The sequence below is a fragment of the Thermobia domestica genome, chromosome 6 (assembly GCF_964235325.1).
Source record: "Thermobia domestica chromosome 6, izTheDome1.hap1.1, whole genome shotgun sequence".
Lineage (NCBI taxonomy): Eukaryota > Metazoa > Arthropoda > Insecta > Zygentoma > Lepismatidae > Thermobia > Thermobia domestica.
Genome location: NC_137459.1, coordinates 219,950,198 through 219,968,156, shown reverse-complemented (window position 1 = coordinate 219,968,156; position 17,959 = coordinate 219,950,198). Strand labels below are relative to the sequence as shown.

Here is a 17,959-nt window from a genome sequence, read left to right as displayed (position 1 = left end):
CAAAGTCATTGGATTAGCTGTTGTTTTCTTTCGTATTTTGTTTCTTCGTTATGTTCCTCATACTATTTCTATTAGTCACGAAGTGACTAGCGGCTTTTCTATTACACGTATCAAAAGGTTCTGCAGGTACATACTTGCTAATCTTTAATTATAAAATATCAAATATTAACACAATTTCAAGTGAACATGATATGTCCTACATTGCAGTATCGTTGTTGCTACTAATTCCGGATGAGCGTTTCATTTCTATAAAACATACAAGCCATACATAAGCGCTGATTCTGACAAACTCCTATTTCAAGCCCTTCAGTTCTCTTTCAACTTGTGATTCAGCATCCCAGAAACTAGGTAGAGACCTGTGCCGGACATGTGTTCCATCGAGTACTTTTAAAGACATATTTCAATTCATCTCGTCAAAATGAAGGAGGAACATGTATCACACTTGTGAGGGGGACCCCCTCCCCCACACAGGGATCCCCAACTCATAATTGAATTATCTTTATGCAAATGAAGACGAAGGCAACGTCAACAATAATAGGTCAACAACAATAGGTTAATTTTCAAATCAAAAAGCCAATTTTTACTACGAAAGCCGAAATCGCAAATAGGGTACTGCCCCACCCAAATATGGGGTTCCGCCGATCTTTATTCCATGAGCCCACCTAACGATCTGTACAAACATTTTTGAAATCTGAGATTTACACTTCGGACACCCTCCTTGTTAGACTATTTCTTGATGCCCTGAACTCTATCGCCTAGCACGTCCGTCTACACCATGACTCATATGTCTATCATTCAGTACAGGCATGTATCTAGGTTTTCTTTTCGGAGGGGGCCCAACACGAATCCTCGTAAGCACGCAATTGTAATGTTTTAAAAATATCAATAAAATAACAACAATAATAATAATTCGTTGAGTTAAAATTAAAAAAAAACTGTAATGCATAACTCCTTATAACAATTGATTGGCAGTCCTGAAAACAGTATTTTTAGCGGGCAGTCTTGCTCGGTTTAGTGCGTCTTAGGAAACACGTATGGATGCAGTGGTGATTTCCTTCAGGGTTCATAAATCCAGGGCACTTTTCTTCCTCGTAGCTTAAAAACTGGGTTTTGTATAGGTAAATGAATGGTTGATGAGGCAAAACGCCAGAGACGTAGTCAAGGGGTGGGTTCTGGGTGCCCGGACCCCCACATCCCTTCAAACTATTTTAACCTATGGATGTGACTATGCATAATATACTCAAATCTATATGAATTTAATAGAAACACCTTGAAAAAAGTGCAACGTAACGGATTAGCAGGCGTTGAACCACCTTAGCACTTAACAAATATAATGTGAGATGTAAAATGGAGTCCTGAAGATCGTAAATGGTAACAAGTAAAATATAACACCAGCTCGCTTACAGTGCATAACTACGCTCCTTGAGAGAGGATGTAGGCGGAAATCGGCACCGGATTCGTGTATCCTAAACGGATGATCAGATCCGTTGATTAGGCATATGTCCAACTTCATCCTGATGTTCTTCGAATCATGCAATAACAACTTGAGCTATGTGAATAGATCCATTATAATCTTAAAATATGACTTTATTGCAACAAGAATATCTAGACTATAGGATACACATGGTTCTATTGAATGACGACATAATGACGGGCAGTAACGTCACTGATAAATGTCAGCACAGAATCCTCTGAAAACCTCGGTATTGTTACTCCACAGTATCACAGAGTCGTTTCACCTTTGGACAGACACTACGGGCCATACCTTTTCTCGGGCATCCATCACATATAAACACTGCCCGTGCTTTGAAATAAGGTGAATGATGACTCATTCCTTAATATCACACGTTTTCAGGCATCAGAAGTCCATGTTGCATGTTCGCGGCGCACTTGATGTTTCGGTAAGCCACTATGGCCCTTTATCAACGGTTTCGCCCGTGCAACCCGACTCTGTATTTCCATGTCCATGTAACTCGCAGCAGACTGTGATTGTAAAGACAGGTTTTGGGAAATGCTGCTAGAGTTCTTCCGCCTCTTATACTCCAGTCGCATGATAATTTAGAGCGATGATCCGCTTTAATGCTCTGAGAGACCTGTCACTGAGAGGTTTCTTCGAACTTCGTTCCTCTTAACCGATGTGTTTTGTTGTGTTTGTAGCCCTTTGACACTGTCTTTCGCTACACACCCAACATACTTGCCACCTTTGTCTCGGACGGACTACATAACCGACCGCAACAATACCTTTCAAAATCACAGAGGTCGCCTACTATCACCGTCTGCTTAAATCACTGAACACCAGTGTGGTAATTGAAGGGGGAAAGGGGGAAATTTCCAGGCACCTCCGAACACTTCACCGGAACCCTTTTCCCTTTGTGCTTTCTAAGGGGGGGGAGGGAACTTGGTAATGATATTGAACCTTCATGTATAATTACAAAAATTAAATTCATAAGCAAATAAGAAATCAAATCATCAGTTTTTCAACTTACTACTAAGGAATCTGTATCGAAATGGATTTTACTCCAAGAATACAGAGTATAAAGTTTTAGTACAGTGAGTTATCCGAAAGTTGAGAAGTAACATCTGAACAGTGTTATATGTTGCAGTATCTCAGGTTTAGTTCTGTGTTTCGTTAAGAACTATTTTACTGTGAACAATGGATATACGATAGTTTTTTTTTTTTTTTACAAATATCTGTTCTACCTTTTTTTTTGTATAACACACCTCTTTTAAACTAGAAGGTTAACTACTTTGAATAAATCATTATCATAATTGCAGTTAAGCATATTGTAACTTAAATCTAACGTGGTGTTCTAGTGATTACACAAATTACAATTATGAGCACACTTTATGGAGCGCTCTCACAAAATGTACCCAAGCACCTTTATAAGCTATGTAGGAGACACCGGGGCTGGTTGAAACATTCTTTACATTTACCCACATAACTTTTGTAATATGTATTTAAAATTCACAAAAAATGAAACAAAGTTTGAAATATCACCTCATATTATGTACAGTTTCATCCTTTTATTTGTCCACATTACGGAGTAAAACACGATTTTGTTCAGGTCTACAAGTGGTACAAGCAACACCGTGCACGGGCCAGATTGGAACACACCGTAGGGTTGATTGAAACAATGGAAATATATTATTCTAAGTTTTATTTTAGCGTTTATAAAATGTAATTAGCTATAATGTGTATTTGTACAAATTGTGAAACAGATCAAAACTATTTTCACAGACATACAGAAAATTTGCTTGTGATATAGAACATAGCATTGCAGTACTGCATTACTTGTTACGTAGCTTCGCCAAAACTGCAGCCCTAATCATAGTCGGTTTTGCAGTTCTGGCATACGAAAGTCACTGTTCCATCAGTGCACATTTCATGAGCCCAAAAGTGCAACATGTACATTTAACATACTTTTCACGAGGTTTGCTGTTAGAACATGTATGACAACAAAAAAGACAAAAGTATTCATCTTCTGAACTGGAACTTGGTCATATTTTTCTCTTTCTTTGATTTCTTGTTTGGAGGTAGTTTATTTGATTTAGTAAACAGTTTCTTTTTCGGTAGTATTACTAAGCTTTTGCTTCTTCATGTTTGTAGTTTCTGAAATGACTAAATTATTTCAACCCACAGAACTCAAATCACTTTTAAAAAATAAATTCATCGTTTACATAAGCATTGACTATATGGAAATATAAGCGAGATTGGTTGAAACACTAGAAAATATGTGTTTCAAAAACCCCCTGCTGTCCGCCATGATAAGAATGAAAACAGTGACACACACAATTCCTTAAATCAAAATGTAAGCAATGCAAATTGTACACGATACTTCAAATCACTTCCTAGATACTACTTATATTTCCATAACATTGTCGTTCTGAAATAATAAAAGAAAAAAAAAACAAATTTCTTAAAAGTTACTTAACACCTTCGAAAACAGATTTTTAAAGTTAAACTGTAAACGATCACTGCAACCTCCATGAGGCTCGTACACAATGAAGACTAATACTGCTACACTAGGAAGACAGAGTTGCTAGGCCTCTTTCTTCATAATTTTTCGCTGCTGTTTCAACCAAGACATGTTTGAAACAGCCTCGGTCTCTCCTATATTAGAAACACTGATTTTTCAAGTCTTTTGTGAACAAACATCTGAGAACTAAGAAATCATAACCTTTTCCATATTGTACAGGAGTATTTTCCTGCGAGTAAAGGTTCCTTTTGGAATGCGTTGGAAAGTAACACTTAGTCTGCAAGACAGTAGCGTATTTTGTGGACTACCGGGCCGGTAGCCCTAGAATATTACAAAATAAAGTTATTGTAATCTAAACTAAATTATATTAATAATTTTATACTTTAGTATCGTCTTTCAATGATTCAAATTTCTGAGAACTGTATTATTTAGAAAGATCCACTAACTTCTTTGCACGCAGCCTGTTTCGCGAACTTGAAAGGTCTTCAATATGACACCGCAGTTTAAACCACTCTCTAGTTACTACAGCAAGAATCGCATCAGGGCATTCTCCTTCGCTCCACCTCTGCCTACAGCGTACGAACGGGCTGCGAGGTAACAGCAGTTGCCTCTAGAGAAATCAGTTTTTTTGGGCTTGAACGAAGAGTAAAGGGAAACTGCTGTGATATAACACATGATGCCCGAGTAATGACAGTGCATTTTCGGGGTCTATATGATTTGTTTCAGACATCATGAGCCTCGTTCCATAGCGATTTGTGTCAACACAACAAAAATTTTGTTTTACAGTAGTTTGCGAAGCTCTTACAGACTGAGGCTCCGTCTTTGCTAATCGCCTATTTCAGCGTTCATTATTACTCGGGCATCTTCCATTTACTATGGTGAGCAGGGTTACCACTTATCCAATGCGAAATGTAGCGATACTTCATGCAACAAATAAAGGTAGAAATGGACGATCGTTTCTCTGTAATACTAATAAAGTAATGTAAGTATTTCTAGTGAAGAAAAAATTTTTATCTACTTGATAAGAGGGTGGCACTTCCTGATAACCATCTAAATGAATGTTTTCACTTAGAACTAGCCTATCGATTCGCGTTGTCTAAGACTAAAATAAATTAGGGGTCAATAATGAAAGGGAAACTTACATATCACACATGAAGAGTTTTCTTTGTTCGAACTTTGATTTTTTCAAATCTATGGTGGGATATTACACTATGAGCACAATTTTCGAAATTAATAGTATACAATCGCAAAAATATCTTACATAACGATGGTATATCGCAAAATATTTTGAACTCCAAAAAATAAATTACAAATAATAAACTTGTTACTTTTCCTGCAGAGTCTAAGTCTTGATTGAAAAGGAGTGTCTCGAGCGTAGTGCTTGGACCGATTGTCTCACTTTTCCTACTTTCCCGTGGGGCAGCCTTGATTCGACTTGATCCTAAATGGATTATTCAGAAGTCAAAGTCGTTAACTGTTCCCCATTTTTCCAAAACAAACTTGACCGATTACAATCTGCCTCCGTATAAGGAGAGAACCTAATGAAAAAAACAAATTAATAAATGAATCCAAAGCCTTACAAAAGTTTTCCCAATATTTACATCTAACAAGATCAATTGTTGGTATCCCAGAACTTTAAATTCACCTATATTCATGATCTACTTCTATCGTAGTTTTGATATGAGAATGATATTCCTGAAACTGTAACAAAGGTTGTTAATATATTTGTTTGCTCTAGTCAGATTTTGGAGTTTTACTTAACGATCAAACAGTTTGGATATGTGATTTCAGAGTTTCAGAGATTTCCTTAAATTTTTCACTTCTAAAACAGTTTGCAACTAACACCATTAACGTATCTCTTTCGATATTTCTATCAGGTAATGACTTGGTCACTCTCAGTATATTTCAAACAATCAACTATTTACATTGTCTTACTCAGTTAATCAAAACTATATTTAATATCCAATAATTCTGTGCATTTTCCCTTAAATCTGCCAACTCTCTACTCGGTTAAAACTGAGCATTTTCTATTGTCTTCATCTCTTGCTAAAATAAAAGTGTTCGATAACTCTATACTACATGATGTTGCGTAGGGCATTTTATATAGCCAATCATTTGAGTTGTACACTTTCTTGTTATATTCAAAGCAACAGCGATTATGCCCTACACTTACATGACAAGTAAACGAATTCTTTTTAATTCGTGGAATTGTGCCAATGCACTAGGCCCAAAGAGTTCTTAATTTATTTAAGATGATTATTATTATTATTATTATTATTATTATTATTATTATTATTATTATTATTATTATTGCCTTAGGTTTTCCTGTAATAGGAACTTAACTAGGAGTGAATTTGCCCGCTGGCCCTTGGGTTATTCCAACTAGGATACAAGCAAATATCATTGAAAACCTTGAAAGAAAGTATAAGTGATATTTCACAAAAAGCTGGCGTTTTTCAACAAATGTGTTCGATATCAAGTTTTCATAAAGTAGTCCCTCTCTCCTATAACTAATTTCAGAGGGGCCGCAGTGGCTCAGTGATAAAGCGTCCACTTTTGGTGCATGAGGTCCTTGGTTCGAATCCAGCTCGCAGCAAGTGAATTTTATGGTGGAAAAACACCATTTGCATGGATATTCTCGGGGTTAACCCGTTTTCTCCCACTTTCTTCATTCCACCATTTCATTCATTTCTCATCATCACCGTCTGTCTTAGCCTAGCCGGTATAACCGTGGGACGTAAAACTTAAAGATTTCATTTCAAACAATTCTAACTCAAGCAGTGGCAGGAAGTATGTAATTTCGAATAAAACAAACTCCTCTATAAAATTCTGAGTTTTATAATTTTTTATGTATAAAATTCTCGCGAACTTTATTTCTAAATCGAAGGAAAGAAGACTAAATTCATTCTCTTATTATTATAGATCCATTTCAATTGAACAGTTGAAATAGTTGTGAAAAATTAGAAAGCCATACCCTATATGCCATTTTGCCTCAACCAGTATAACATGGCACATTCGCGTGCCGAGCAAAATGGACAGTGTGACGCAAACTTTTACCTATTATTTACAAGAATATTTGCGGAGTTTATTTTAGGTATTATTATTATCAACCTGTCTGTATTATTTTATTATTATTTTATTATCACTTATTATGTATTCTTCCACGGATAAGCTGTCTGTATAAAGTTAAACAAACAAGTATCACATTGAGCTAATGAGTGTAATTATTTACTTTAATAGTAATAGAAAGGTCTATTTTCATCTATTTTCTATCGGGAATAACTGCATCCGCTCTAGAAAGCTGGTACTAACAAAAAAGGGATCCGATGTCCCACAAGTCCTCTTCCATGTCTTGGCACCCAAAGGATTGTTGCCTTCTAAGAGAGAGGGGGAGAAATAAGTTAAGTCTATTGCACTCGCATACTTTAATAAATAAATTACGTAAATAACTCTTTTTTTCTGTTTATTATTATTATTATTATTATTATTATTATTATTATTATTATTATTATTATTATTATTACTGCAGCTTTTTTTATACATTTCTTAGGAAGTTGACTGTCATGTATATGGAATTCCATACACACGGCTCTCCCGTGCAGCGCTGCGTGTATGATTTTCCATACACAAACAATATATTCCAAGTTTATTGTGTCCGTTCTACAGGTGTGTTTGTAAGTAGATGTATATGGCGTAGAAGTCAAAATTTAATGCCCATCCACATATATGCAAAATCATAGACAAAGAAATTTATGAACAAAAACATTTATGGCGCTAAAACAAAAGGCGAAACGAAAGAACTACTGGCTAATTATTGCCCGTGGGGAACAGGTGACATTGGTTAACAGTTTTAAATTTAAACAAATAGAGCTTTAATTAAGCACAAATTTAACTTGTAGAGTGAGGAAGGCTCAGGAGTTTGCTAGGATTGTTACAATATCGAACCACATGAAATTCATTGCAAACCTGTCCGCAAGCCCCCGTAATGTTTAACAGATATTGTTTTATAATGTTCATTTTAATGCAAACCTATATTGGCCTACGCACTTCAATGCTCAACGAAGGTGTAGACTATCAATGATTTGCAGTATTAAATTCTCTTACCCACTGTATTCTCGTAACATGTCTTCCAGCGATTACAACATTCTTTGGTATCTCAATCACTTCCTAGTAGGATAGCTTTACCTAGAGACCACTGATTAACCTGGTATTGTATGTTTCACTTCTTTACCTTTGGAGTTGACAGTCATCGGTTGGACATTTCACTCGCAAATACCTAAGTATTAACAACGTTTCTTCAATAACTTCGTTATATTGTATTATCTCTTTGTATTATTTATTAGCTTGGTTAGGTTTGTTTAAACACATTTTTTTTCACCGACGTATCACCTATACCTTAACGTTGTATAAAAAAGCACTATCACCGGGAATCAAATCCAGAACTAACGCACTGCAATCATTTGGAAACAACAAGGCACATTTAAAAGAATTTTCGATTTTGTTTGGAAAATTGTGATTAGGCGTAACATTTAAAAATATATCTAAGAGAGGGTATGGATGAAACGCACTCAATTTTCTCGCTCGAATCGTTTAAACTGACTCGTGTTAGGCTGGAGCTATTACTGAAACATTTATTTCGGAAAGGCGAAGAAAGTAATATGTTTTGGAAAACATTGTGTCGAATCAACTTAGGTCCAGAAGTAAAGTACCCATTGGTTGATATTTCCCTTAGAAAAAAAACTGATGCCATATGTTAGAATTACTTCTGAGTACTTTCTGAGAAAATCGTCAAAAAATTTATCCGCAAGAATAAACTATCCCTTGTGGATCTTTTCAGGACAAACGAGATATGCTATTTATGAAATACGAACAAAATTGCCTGAGTCGTTCTCGACAAAATCGTAGGGTAAAATTTACTCCCAAAAGTAATATACCACTTCTAGATTTTCAGTATGATGGAATTATACCATATCGTTACGTTATTTACTTAACATTTATGTATGAAATATGAACAAAATTGCGTCAGGCGTAAATGGCAAAATCATCGTAAAAAAGCTTGCCTTAAGAGTAAACTACCCCTTCTGAATGTTTACATGACAAACGAGTTTCATCATATTGTTACGTTATTATGGATACATTTATTTATGAAATGTGATTGAGAAAATTGTTCGAAAAAACGCATCCTATACAGTAAATTATGCCTCTGTGTTTGTTTGAGAGCAATGATTCATACTACGGTGGAGGGCTATTAATAAATTATATATTTGTAAAAATATAAAGTAAATCTTTACTGCTGTTTTCGAGAAAATTTAATTATTTTAAATTTTCTTCCGTAAGTAAATTACCCTTATTTTTAGGTGTCGGAGGATATAGAATTCGAAACGATAAAGTGTTATAAAATCTTCATGTCTAGAATTCGGTCCACATACGCTGAACAGTATGGCCTCTATTTGAGTGTGTGTATAATCGTGACGAACCGACAGACGAACAAATAGACGGACATCGAAAATTCACTTTTTGGATATGTGGTGGCGTGAAACTTGAAATCATTGAAATCTCGTATTCGATTTTTATCACTATCACCACAATTTCTTTTTTCGTCACTTGAACGTGAAAACGAATAGGCCTACACCGACAAGTAAGATGATAATTTGTAATCCCCAAAATTTAGTAAGTTACGTTTAATATGTTCTCATGCTAGAAAAAAAGGCTTATGCCTGTTTGTTATATCATTTTTGGTCTATGTAATCCCTTTGTAGGCGCTGGTTTCTTAATAATTCTTCATTGTTGCTTTGAGACTGTTGAAATATATTTGCATTTCATAACACACAACATTATATGAATTAAACAACTACAGCAAATTCGTTGAATGAACATGAGTATATGTGGATTAATGCGATATTATAACCTAACACACGTAGCTACTACTGATTCCTTGGTGTCCTGTTTTACACATACATACTCTCACCCTGCTGGGAGAAAAAATATTAGTTTTTATGTTGCTGCCTAACCAATTACTTACAGGCGTTAGTTGTTATTGAGAAGAACGCTCAGTTCTGAACATACCGCCAGCCTTGAAGTTATGAATGAATGATATAAACATAAACAAAATAATGCACACACAACACAACACTATGAATAACACTAACACATTAACTCTCCTTAGGAAGCGGGCATAATTGATGAATAGATCTTGTTGTTGTACCTCAGGTAGTTTTCACTGTTGCCACTCATACTATTCCGTTCTTCCGAGGAAACAGTTGCACAATACGTCCAGTTTTCCCTTTTAGAGGTGAAATAGAATATACTCTATTCTATTTTTGACCGATGCATCCCGAGATCCTACTTGGTTTTCAAGTGACATAATTAGATTAATTAAGAGCAAATCATATCACCATAAGAAATGGAAGCAGGGTTCTCGGGACGCACTTTATCACTATAATAAATTTAAAGAATTGAGAGCTCTTTCTAAAAAAGAAATTTCTAATGCATACAATATATATTTAAACAACTGTGAGGCCAATATTATAAATAATCCTAAGACTTTCTGGGCGTATGTTAAGAATAAAAAGAGTAATTCGGGAAGTAATATCTTTCATTATGATGGTCAAACTTTGAGTGACGATGCTGATATTGCAAACGCGTTTATGACAAATTTTCAAGTGACACACAATAAATCGAGCTACAATCTTCTTCCTATGGAGCAACACAATAATTCGGAAATCCTGGACAAATTAAACATTAACTTTATAGATACCAAAGATGTGGAGAATGCTATTAAAAACTTAAACCACGGTCATCTTGTGGCCCAGACAAAATACCACCATATATCATTAAAGGCTGCTCAGAAATAATGAAACATCCCCTACAAGTTATTTTTAACAAGTCAATAGCTTTTTCTACATTTCCTACGAAATGGAAGATTGGTGACGTCTGTCCCATTCCCAAAACAGGCTGTCCTACAGACCAAATAAAAAATTGTCGACCGATAACCCTACTATCTGCCCCATCTAAGATATTTGAAATTATTATATACGAAAAAAATTATTCACATGTACGGTCAGTAATATCTCACTTTCAGCATGGTTTCATGCCAAAGAGGTCAACTGTGACTAATCTCCAGAACTTACACATTTCATAGCTAATCAAGTTGATAAAAAGGAAAAAGTAGATGTAATTTATACAGATTTCTCCAAGGCGTTCGACGTAATTAATCACGATATACTTCTAAGCAAACTTGTGACATTCAATTTTTCACAAAATCTTCAACAACTTATAGCATCCTATCTTTACCAACGGAAACATCGCGTTCGATAGAAGAATATTTTAACTAAGGAATATGTCGTAGACTCTGGTGTGCCTCAGGGATCGAACTTAGGACCTCTGTTATTTATACTATTTGCTAACGATTTACCACCTGTAATAACATCTTCCCACAAACTTTTGTTTGCTGACGATCTAAAAATCTATCGCAGTATCTCTACGGAATTAGACGCAATTTCTTTGCAAAATGACATTAATGCTATTTCCCAATGGTGTGAATCAAATAAGTTGCTACTAAATATTAGAAAATGTAAAGCAGTATCATACACCAGAAAAATAAATATGTACGCAATGCGTATACTATTAATCAAACGCCAATTGAGAGAGTGGATTATGTTACTGATCTTGGAGTCACTCTGCAGTCAAACCTATCATTCGATATTCATGTCAACAGAGTAATTGGTGAGGCCTTTAGGAATCTTGGCTTTGTGATGAGATTAGGAGGTGATTTTTCTAATACTAATGCTCTCAAAACATTATACACTGCCTATGTGCGGTCTAAGGTGGAATATGCAGCGATAATATGGGGTTCTAATAGTAAGAAATATATAAATAAAATCGAAAACATTCAAAATAAATTTGTGCGCTTTTTGACATATAAAGAAACAGGTATATATCCCAAATTTGAGAACTACGAAGGTCTTCGAAACAAATATTTATTACAATCTCTTGAAAGCAGAAGAAGTCATTTCATATTATCTTTCTTACATAAAATAATTCATGGTGCAATAGATTCAGAATATTTGTTATCAGAAATCAAAATTCGCGTCCCACATAGAGCAACGAGACCCCATAATGAAATATTCCATCTCTCAGCGCAAAGGACTAATGCATTAGATGTATCGCCTATCAGAAAAATGTGTATATTGTATAATAAGACGTCACAAGAACACCCAGATATAGATGTTTTTAGTTACAAACAAAATTTTCACTCTACATAAATTTGTTGTATCCTGTATATCGTGCTATTTGTATTTTAACGTATATTTTACTTTCATCTCATTATTTTATTATATGTGTATTTTAGAGTATATTATAATAGAATTGAGGTCATATTAGTATGTTATTATATATGTATTTTAAAGTGTATTAAATACATTTTACAATAAGGGAAAACTGTAATTAGGCATTTGCCTGTTGTTTTTCCGAAATAAATAAATAAATAAATAAATGAAATGCTATCGTCTTTGATGAGCACCAAATCACCTTCCAAAAGATTGGGGAATTTTCTTCTCCACTTGGATCGTTCTAGAAGACTTGATTGATACTCCTTTGACCATCTGGACCAAAATTGCTGATGAAGTTGTTGTATGTATTGCCATCTTGAAAGTCTGTTGACAGGAATATTCTTCAAGTTAGGTTCTGAAATGGTAGTGAGTGCGTCGCCTGTTATGAAATGACCAGGTGTTAAAGGATGTAGGTCGTTTGGATCATTTGATAATGGTGTTAAAGGTCTAGAGTTTAAGCAACCCTCAATCAGTGTCAAAATAGTGTTAATCTCTTCGTAGGTGAGTGAAGCATTTCCCACAACTCTCTTTAAATGGTATTTGAGAGATTTAATTGATGATTCCCATAAGCCATCAAAGTTTGTGATCTTGCTGGAACAAAAACCCACGTGATGTTATCAGTTGCTAGAAAAGTATGTAATTTTTCTTTATGGTTTTCTGATTCAAGTAAAGTCTTCAATTCTTGTAGTTCTCTTTTTGCACAAATGAAGTTAGTTGCATTATCAGAATACAGTTTAGCACATTTTCCTCGACGAGCCATGAATCGCTTCAATGCTCCAGTAAACGCCTGTGTAGTTAGATCACTTAAGAGTTCAATGTGTACCGCCTTAGTCGCAAAACACACGAAAAGTGCTATATATGCCTTATGAAGTTTGGCTCCCCTTCGGTTATTCGATTTAAGATAAATGGGTCGACAGTAGTCAACACCGCTGTGAAGAAATGGTCTTGTTGGTTGAACTCTACCAGCTGGTAGATCTCCCATCATTTGTGTACCATCTTTAGGATTGTGTCTGAAACATGTGACACACTGATGCACAACTTGACGAACCAAGTTTCGTCCACGTATTGGCCAATATGATTGTCGCAAGGATGATAACAATAATTGAGGCCCGGCATGCAATAGCTTCTTATGTTCTTCTTGGACGATTAAGATTGTCAAATTGCAGTTAGTTTCAAGTACAATAGTATGTTTCCATCCTTCAGTAAGATCTGCTGCATTTAATGTATCTCCGACTCTGCTGATTTGCCTCTCATCCAAGCATGGGTTCAAAGTTCTCAGTTGACCATGGTTGTCGACTTCCTTTCGTGATCTCAACGCATTTAATCCTTGTGAAATGCTTGTTGCTGTGATAGTTTAATAAGACATTCGAGTGCTTCATGTAATTTACTTACTGTAAAATGTCCATGCTGTCTGTCACAATTAGATCTTCTCATGTTGTGTGCAAATCGTAGACAATAAGCAGTTACACGTTGCAATCTTCTCAATGATGAATATCTGTCTAAGAGTTCACACGGTGTTGTAGAAACCATTACTGCTGTAGTCACTCGGGAACATCACTAGGTCCGAAAAATCTTCCCTCGTATGTGAGTCTAATTTCTCAGTTAGCCAGGAAGGCCCATGCCACCATAAGTCATTATCAAGAATCTCTGACGGTGTTTATCCTCTCGATATATGATCTGCTGGATTCTCCTCTTTTCTGATGTGTCTCCATTCATAGTCACAAGTCAATTGTTGAATTTCCGCCACACGATTTGCAACATACGTCTTCCACTGAGAACAAGGCCCCCTTATCCATGCTAATTCAATGGTGGAATCTGACCATAAAACAACCTTATCTATCTTGCAATGTAAAGCATGTATTACTTTCTGAATTAGCTGTGCTAGTAACAAAAGTTCTAGGGGAGGAATAGTTGTCTTCTTCCTCGAGATTTTGAACTTAATAAGTTTGCTGTGAATTTTCCATTTCTTGTACTAGATGTTCCATATATACAAGCTCCATATACATTCTGAGATCCGTCGCAAAATCCGTGAATTTCTCCCTGCGATTGTGTTTCTTGAATAACCTTCCGCTGAACATGTAGTGATTCCAACTATTGAAGTTACTGCTCGAAAGTTTCCCACTCTGAATGCAATGGGCCCGGAACTTCTTGAACCCAATTCAATTTTAATTCCCACAAACTTCGCAGAAATATTTTTGCCTTAAGAATAACTGGTCCTATAAATCCTAAGCGATCAAATATGCTCGCTACTGTGACAAAAATGGTCCTTTTCGCGATTTGTTGAGCATTGTTTCTTGGTTTGGCAGAGAAGGAAAATGTGTCTTTAATGGGATTCCACAACAATCCTAAACTTCTTGTCATGCAATCATCAGTTGGTTGAATGGTGAAATTTGATTCTTGAAGTTTACTAGGTATTCTTGAAAGCAGTGAAGTATCGTTGCTACACCATTTTCTCTAACAAAAACCACCTCTTTGCAGAAGGGTTGTGAGTTGACCTTGTAATTCATATAGTTCCTTCTTCGTGTTTGTTCCTGTTTGAAGATCATCAATATACAAATCCCTCATTACAACTTCTGCTGCCTTAGGGAAATTCTTCTTCTCTTCTATGGCTAGTTGCTGAAGACATCTAGTGGCTAGGAAAGGAGCTGCTGCAATACCATATGTTACAGTTTTGAGTTGATATATCTTTATTGCTTCTTGGGGGTTTTCTCTCCACAGTATTTTCTGGTAGTTTGCATCTGAATCATGTACCCAAAGGTTGCGATACATCTTCTCTATATCAGCTGTCATGACGTATTGATGTTGCTTAAATCTTGCTGTTATGGAAAATAATTCTTCTCGGATTGTAGGCCCGACCCTCATCGTGTCATTTAGTGATAGTCCAGAAGTTGTTTTGCAAGATGCATCAAATACAACTTTGAGTTTGGTAATAGTACTGGTCTCCTTCGTTACTCTATAATGGGTAAGATAGTAGTCTGTTATCATTGTATCGCTCTCTGCTCTAGTTATTTCTTTCATATGGCCTAAATCTTCGCTATATATGCCCTTTTCTCTTCCAAATCTTCGCTCTTTCATGAACGCTATATATGCTCTTTTCTTCCCAATATCCTTCATAAGCCATTTTTCCATTGAATAAAGTATTTCGTTGCAATCTCCTTCGATTTACCAAGATTCACCACATTTTCTATAAGGGAAAGTCTGACGACGATCTTCCAGTCTCGTCTCTCCGGTATGTTTCTTTGTAGTGTCTTTCACATTCTGCCTGCTCTTGACTTGATGGATGTTTCGTTGAACATTCTTCTATCGTCGAGAATTTTTGTAACTGCTCGTATATTTTCTCTCTTGTGCAGAGGTGACACACATTTGTCGAAATGTGTGGTTGATTGTCTATTTTTCCAGCTACAAACCAGCCAAACAACGTTTCATGCAAGGTTGGATACCCTGCCTTGAATTTTATTTGCCCTTCATAAAGTAGATCAAAGAATACTTCCGCCCCCAGTAACATGTCAATATGCTGTGATATATTGAAGCTAGATATGCTAATTCAATGTTGGAAGGTATTTCTCCCGATGACGTGTCTAGATGAACAATAGGAAACTCTTGTGATGTTTGCGGCAATATAATAAAGTCTAATGTGGCTGAATAATTGTTATGTCTTGACTTAATGGTAGCCTGAACGCTATGACATGACCTTGTGTTAGCATCACCTATACCATTTATGTGTACAGTGGGCCACAAAAATTCTTGATGTACATCAAAAAATCGCGACAGCTGACGCCGTGCAGCTGGGCCACCCAATATACACCTTCTTATCCCATAATCGTGTATGGTAAAAGCATCCCCTCTCTCTCCTATTCTCCTCTCTCCCATACTAAAATCAGCAAGAAAGATGGGTGCAATTCTTATTTCAAAATACACATATATTAGTATACAGAAAATGAAACAATCAAAGCGAGACGAAACAAGATTCATAAGTTAATGTAGGGAGAATTTTAAAAACAAACACACAAAATGAATAGTTGAAAGTGATGTATGCCTGCTAGACAGATGTTCAGAAGTGAGAGAGATAGAGAAAAGGGGACTGAAGAAAAAGAAGAAGAAGAAAATTGAACACAGATAAAAATATGGAATTTAAAAGTATTAAAAAAAGAACCTAACATTAAAAAGTTCCGTTTCCAGAAATCCAACAGGAATATAGAAGTGACGTTTGGATTATATATTTCTTCAGGACTATTCGAATACATAGAAGATACAGGAAAATATCATTAAGTCACTTTCAAAATGAATACCAAATTGGAGATCAAATTAAATACTCAATTTCCTGTGAAATTGTAGAGCTCTGAAACATATAGAATAATGTCGCTAATTTAACAAACGTGTTTCACCTGTTTCGGTAGCGAATTCGATGGTGTTCATTGAACGTACTGATACGAAATACATTATAATAAACCCTGTAATACCTCCATTCCAGACTACTAATACAAACTGAACAAAAATAAAAAAGGGTAAAAAGAAGGAAAGAAAGAAAAGGATAAATGCATGAGTGCTATTTTACTGCTAAATTTCTATTAGAAAGAGTCAATATTAGAAGTCCAAACTGTATCATTATAAAAAGTTACAAATGTTCAAAACAAAAATTGGATGTTCTTTATAAACGTAGCAGTTCTTGCATGTTTCACATTGAAAACGTGATTAAAATACATTGAATTACAGGATGGAAACGAATTTTGTGTCAAACTAATATAAATAAAATCTTCTCTTGATCAGTAGAAAAGAGCCATTTTCTAGTCATCTCTGAAGATTTATCTGTTCTGAACATCCACTCTCGATTTCACCTATTGTGAATATAACGTTCTAATTCGAACAGATAGAATGAACGCGCCAGAGTTTAAGTGGACCATTGAATTAGTTGGCTGATGTGGGTTGGTTATGGACCGACGCTGCATCGAAGATTCGAAACAGTACTGACCCAGAAATTCGATGGAGACACGGTAACCTGGAGGACAAAGAACAGATTTACGCGAGAGAGAAGCAATAAGAGAGAGAAGTAATAAATAGGAGACGAAGATAAAGATGACTAGACACAGAGAGAAAGACCAATTTATAAATGAACATTACTTATCATTATATTGTATGACAAAAAAAGCATACACTCTACTCATATTCTCACCAGTGATGCTTTGTAAGTTCTCCAACGGCAGATGAATCTCTGTTTGTAGCCTTATTTTATGAGAAAAAATTTTACTTGATGGGGATTCGAACCGAGGTATTCCAGTTCAAAGTCCAGCACGCTACCGCTACTCCATAGATTACTATACCCAAAATATGTTTAACAAATGGTGTAGTGTTTCTTTCTAAGATCAATAATATGAAAAGTGTATATTTCAGATCATTGAATAGGTTCGATCCGTCCTGGTAATTCCTGTAAATGTTATTTGCCCATCCCCAGCCAACATTCGTAAATTGTTTCAATCGTGACCCAGGTGTGTGCTTCCACATTCTTAACGATTCTTCATTTAGTATGAAAAGTCAATTTCCGATTCTTCACGATCGCTTTGTGAAAAGAAAAAGGTTGTTCTGACGAAGGTTTTAACCTATGTTGCCTAGTTGCACTACTCATGAGTCCCACACGTTACCCATACACTATCTTGG

At 35.7% G+C, this 17,959-nt stretch overlaps 2 protein-coding genes across 2 annotated transcripts; both read right to left on the bottom strand.

Annotated features, from left to right (window-relative positions):
* Window positions 1–12,836: 12,836 nt before the first annotated feature.
* Window positions 12,837–14,668, bottom strand: LOC145687463 (uncharacterized). The gene is made up of 2 exons (XM_081760914.1): window positions 14,488–14,668; window positions 12,837–13,651 (listed from the first exon to the last, which is right to left on the bottom strand). The coding sequence occupies exons 1-2, from the start codon at window positions 14,666–14,668 to the stop codon at window positions 12,837–12,839; spliced, it is 996 nt and encodes a 331-aa protein (XP_081617040.1).
* Window positions 14,669–14,761: 93 nt separating this feature from the next.
* On the bottom strand, window positions 14,762–15,436 carry LOC145687462 (uncharacterized). The gene has a single exon (XM_081760913.1). It carries the CDS (start codon window positions 15,434–15,436, stop codon window positions 14,762–14,764), a length of 675 nt encoding a protein of 224 aa, XP_081617039.1.
* Window positions 15,437–17,959: the final 2,523 nt, after the last annotated feature.

Coding starts and splice junctions, on each gene's coding strand:
- LOC145687463 (XM_081760914.1), bottom strand. CDS start 14,668: ATGACAAGAAGTTTAGGATTGTTGTGGAATCCCATTAAAGACACATTT. Junction 13,652..14,487: donor GGCAAAAATATTTCTGCGAA/GTTTGTGGGAAT, acceptor AAACTATCACAG/CAACAAGCATTTCACAAGGA.
- LOC145687462 (XM_081760913.1), bottom strand. CDS start 15,436: ATGGAAAAATGGCTTATGAAGGATATTGGGAAGAAAAGAGCATATATA.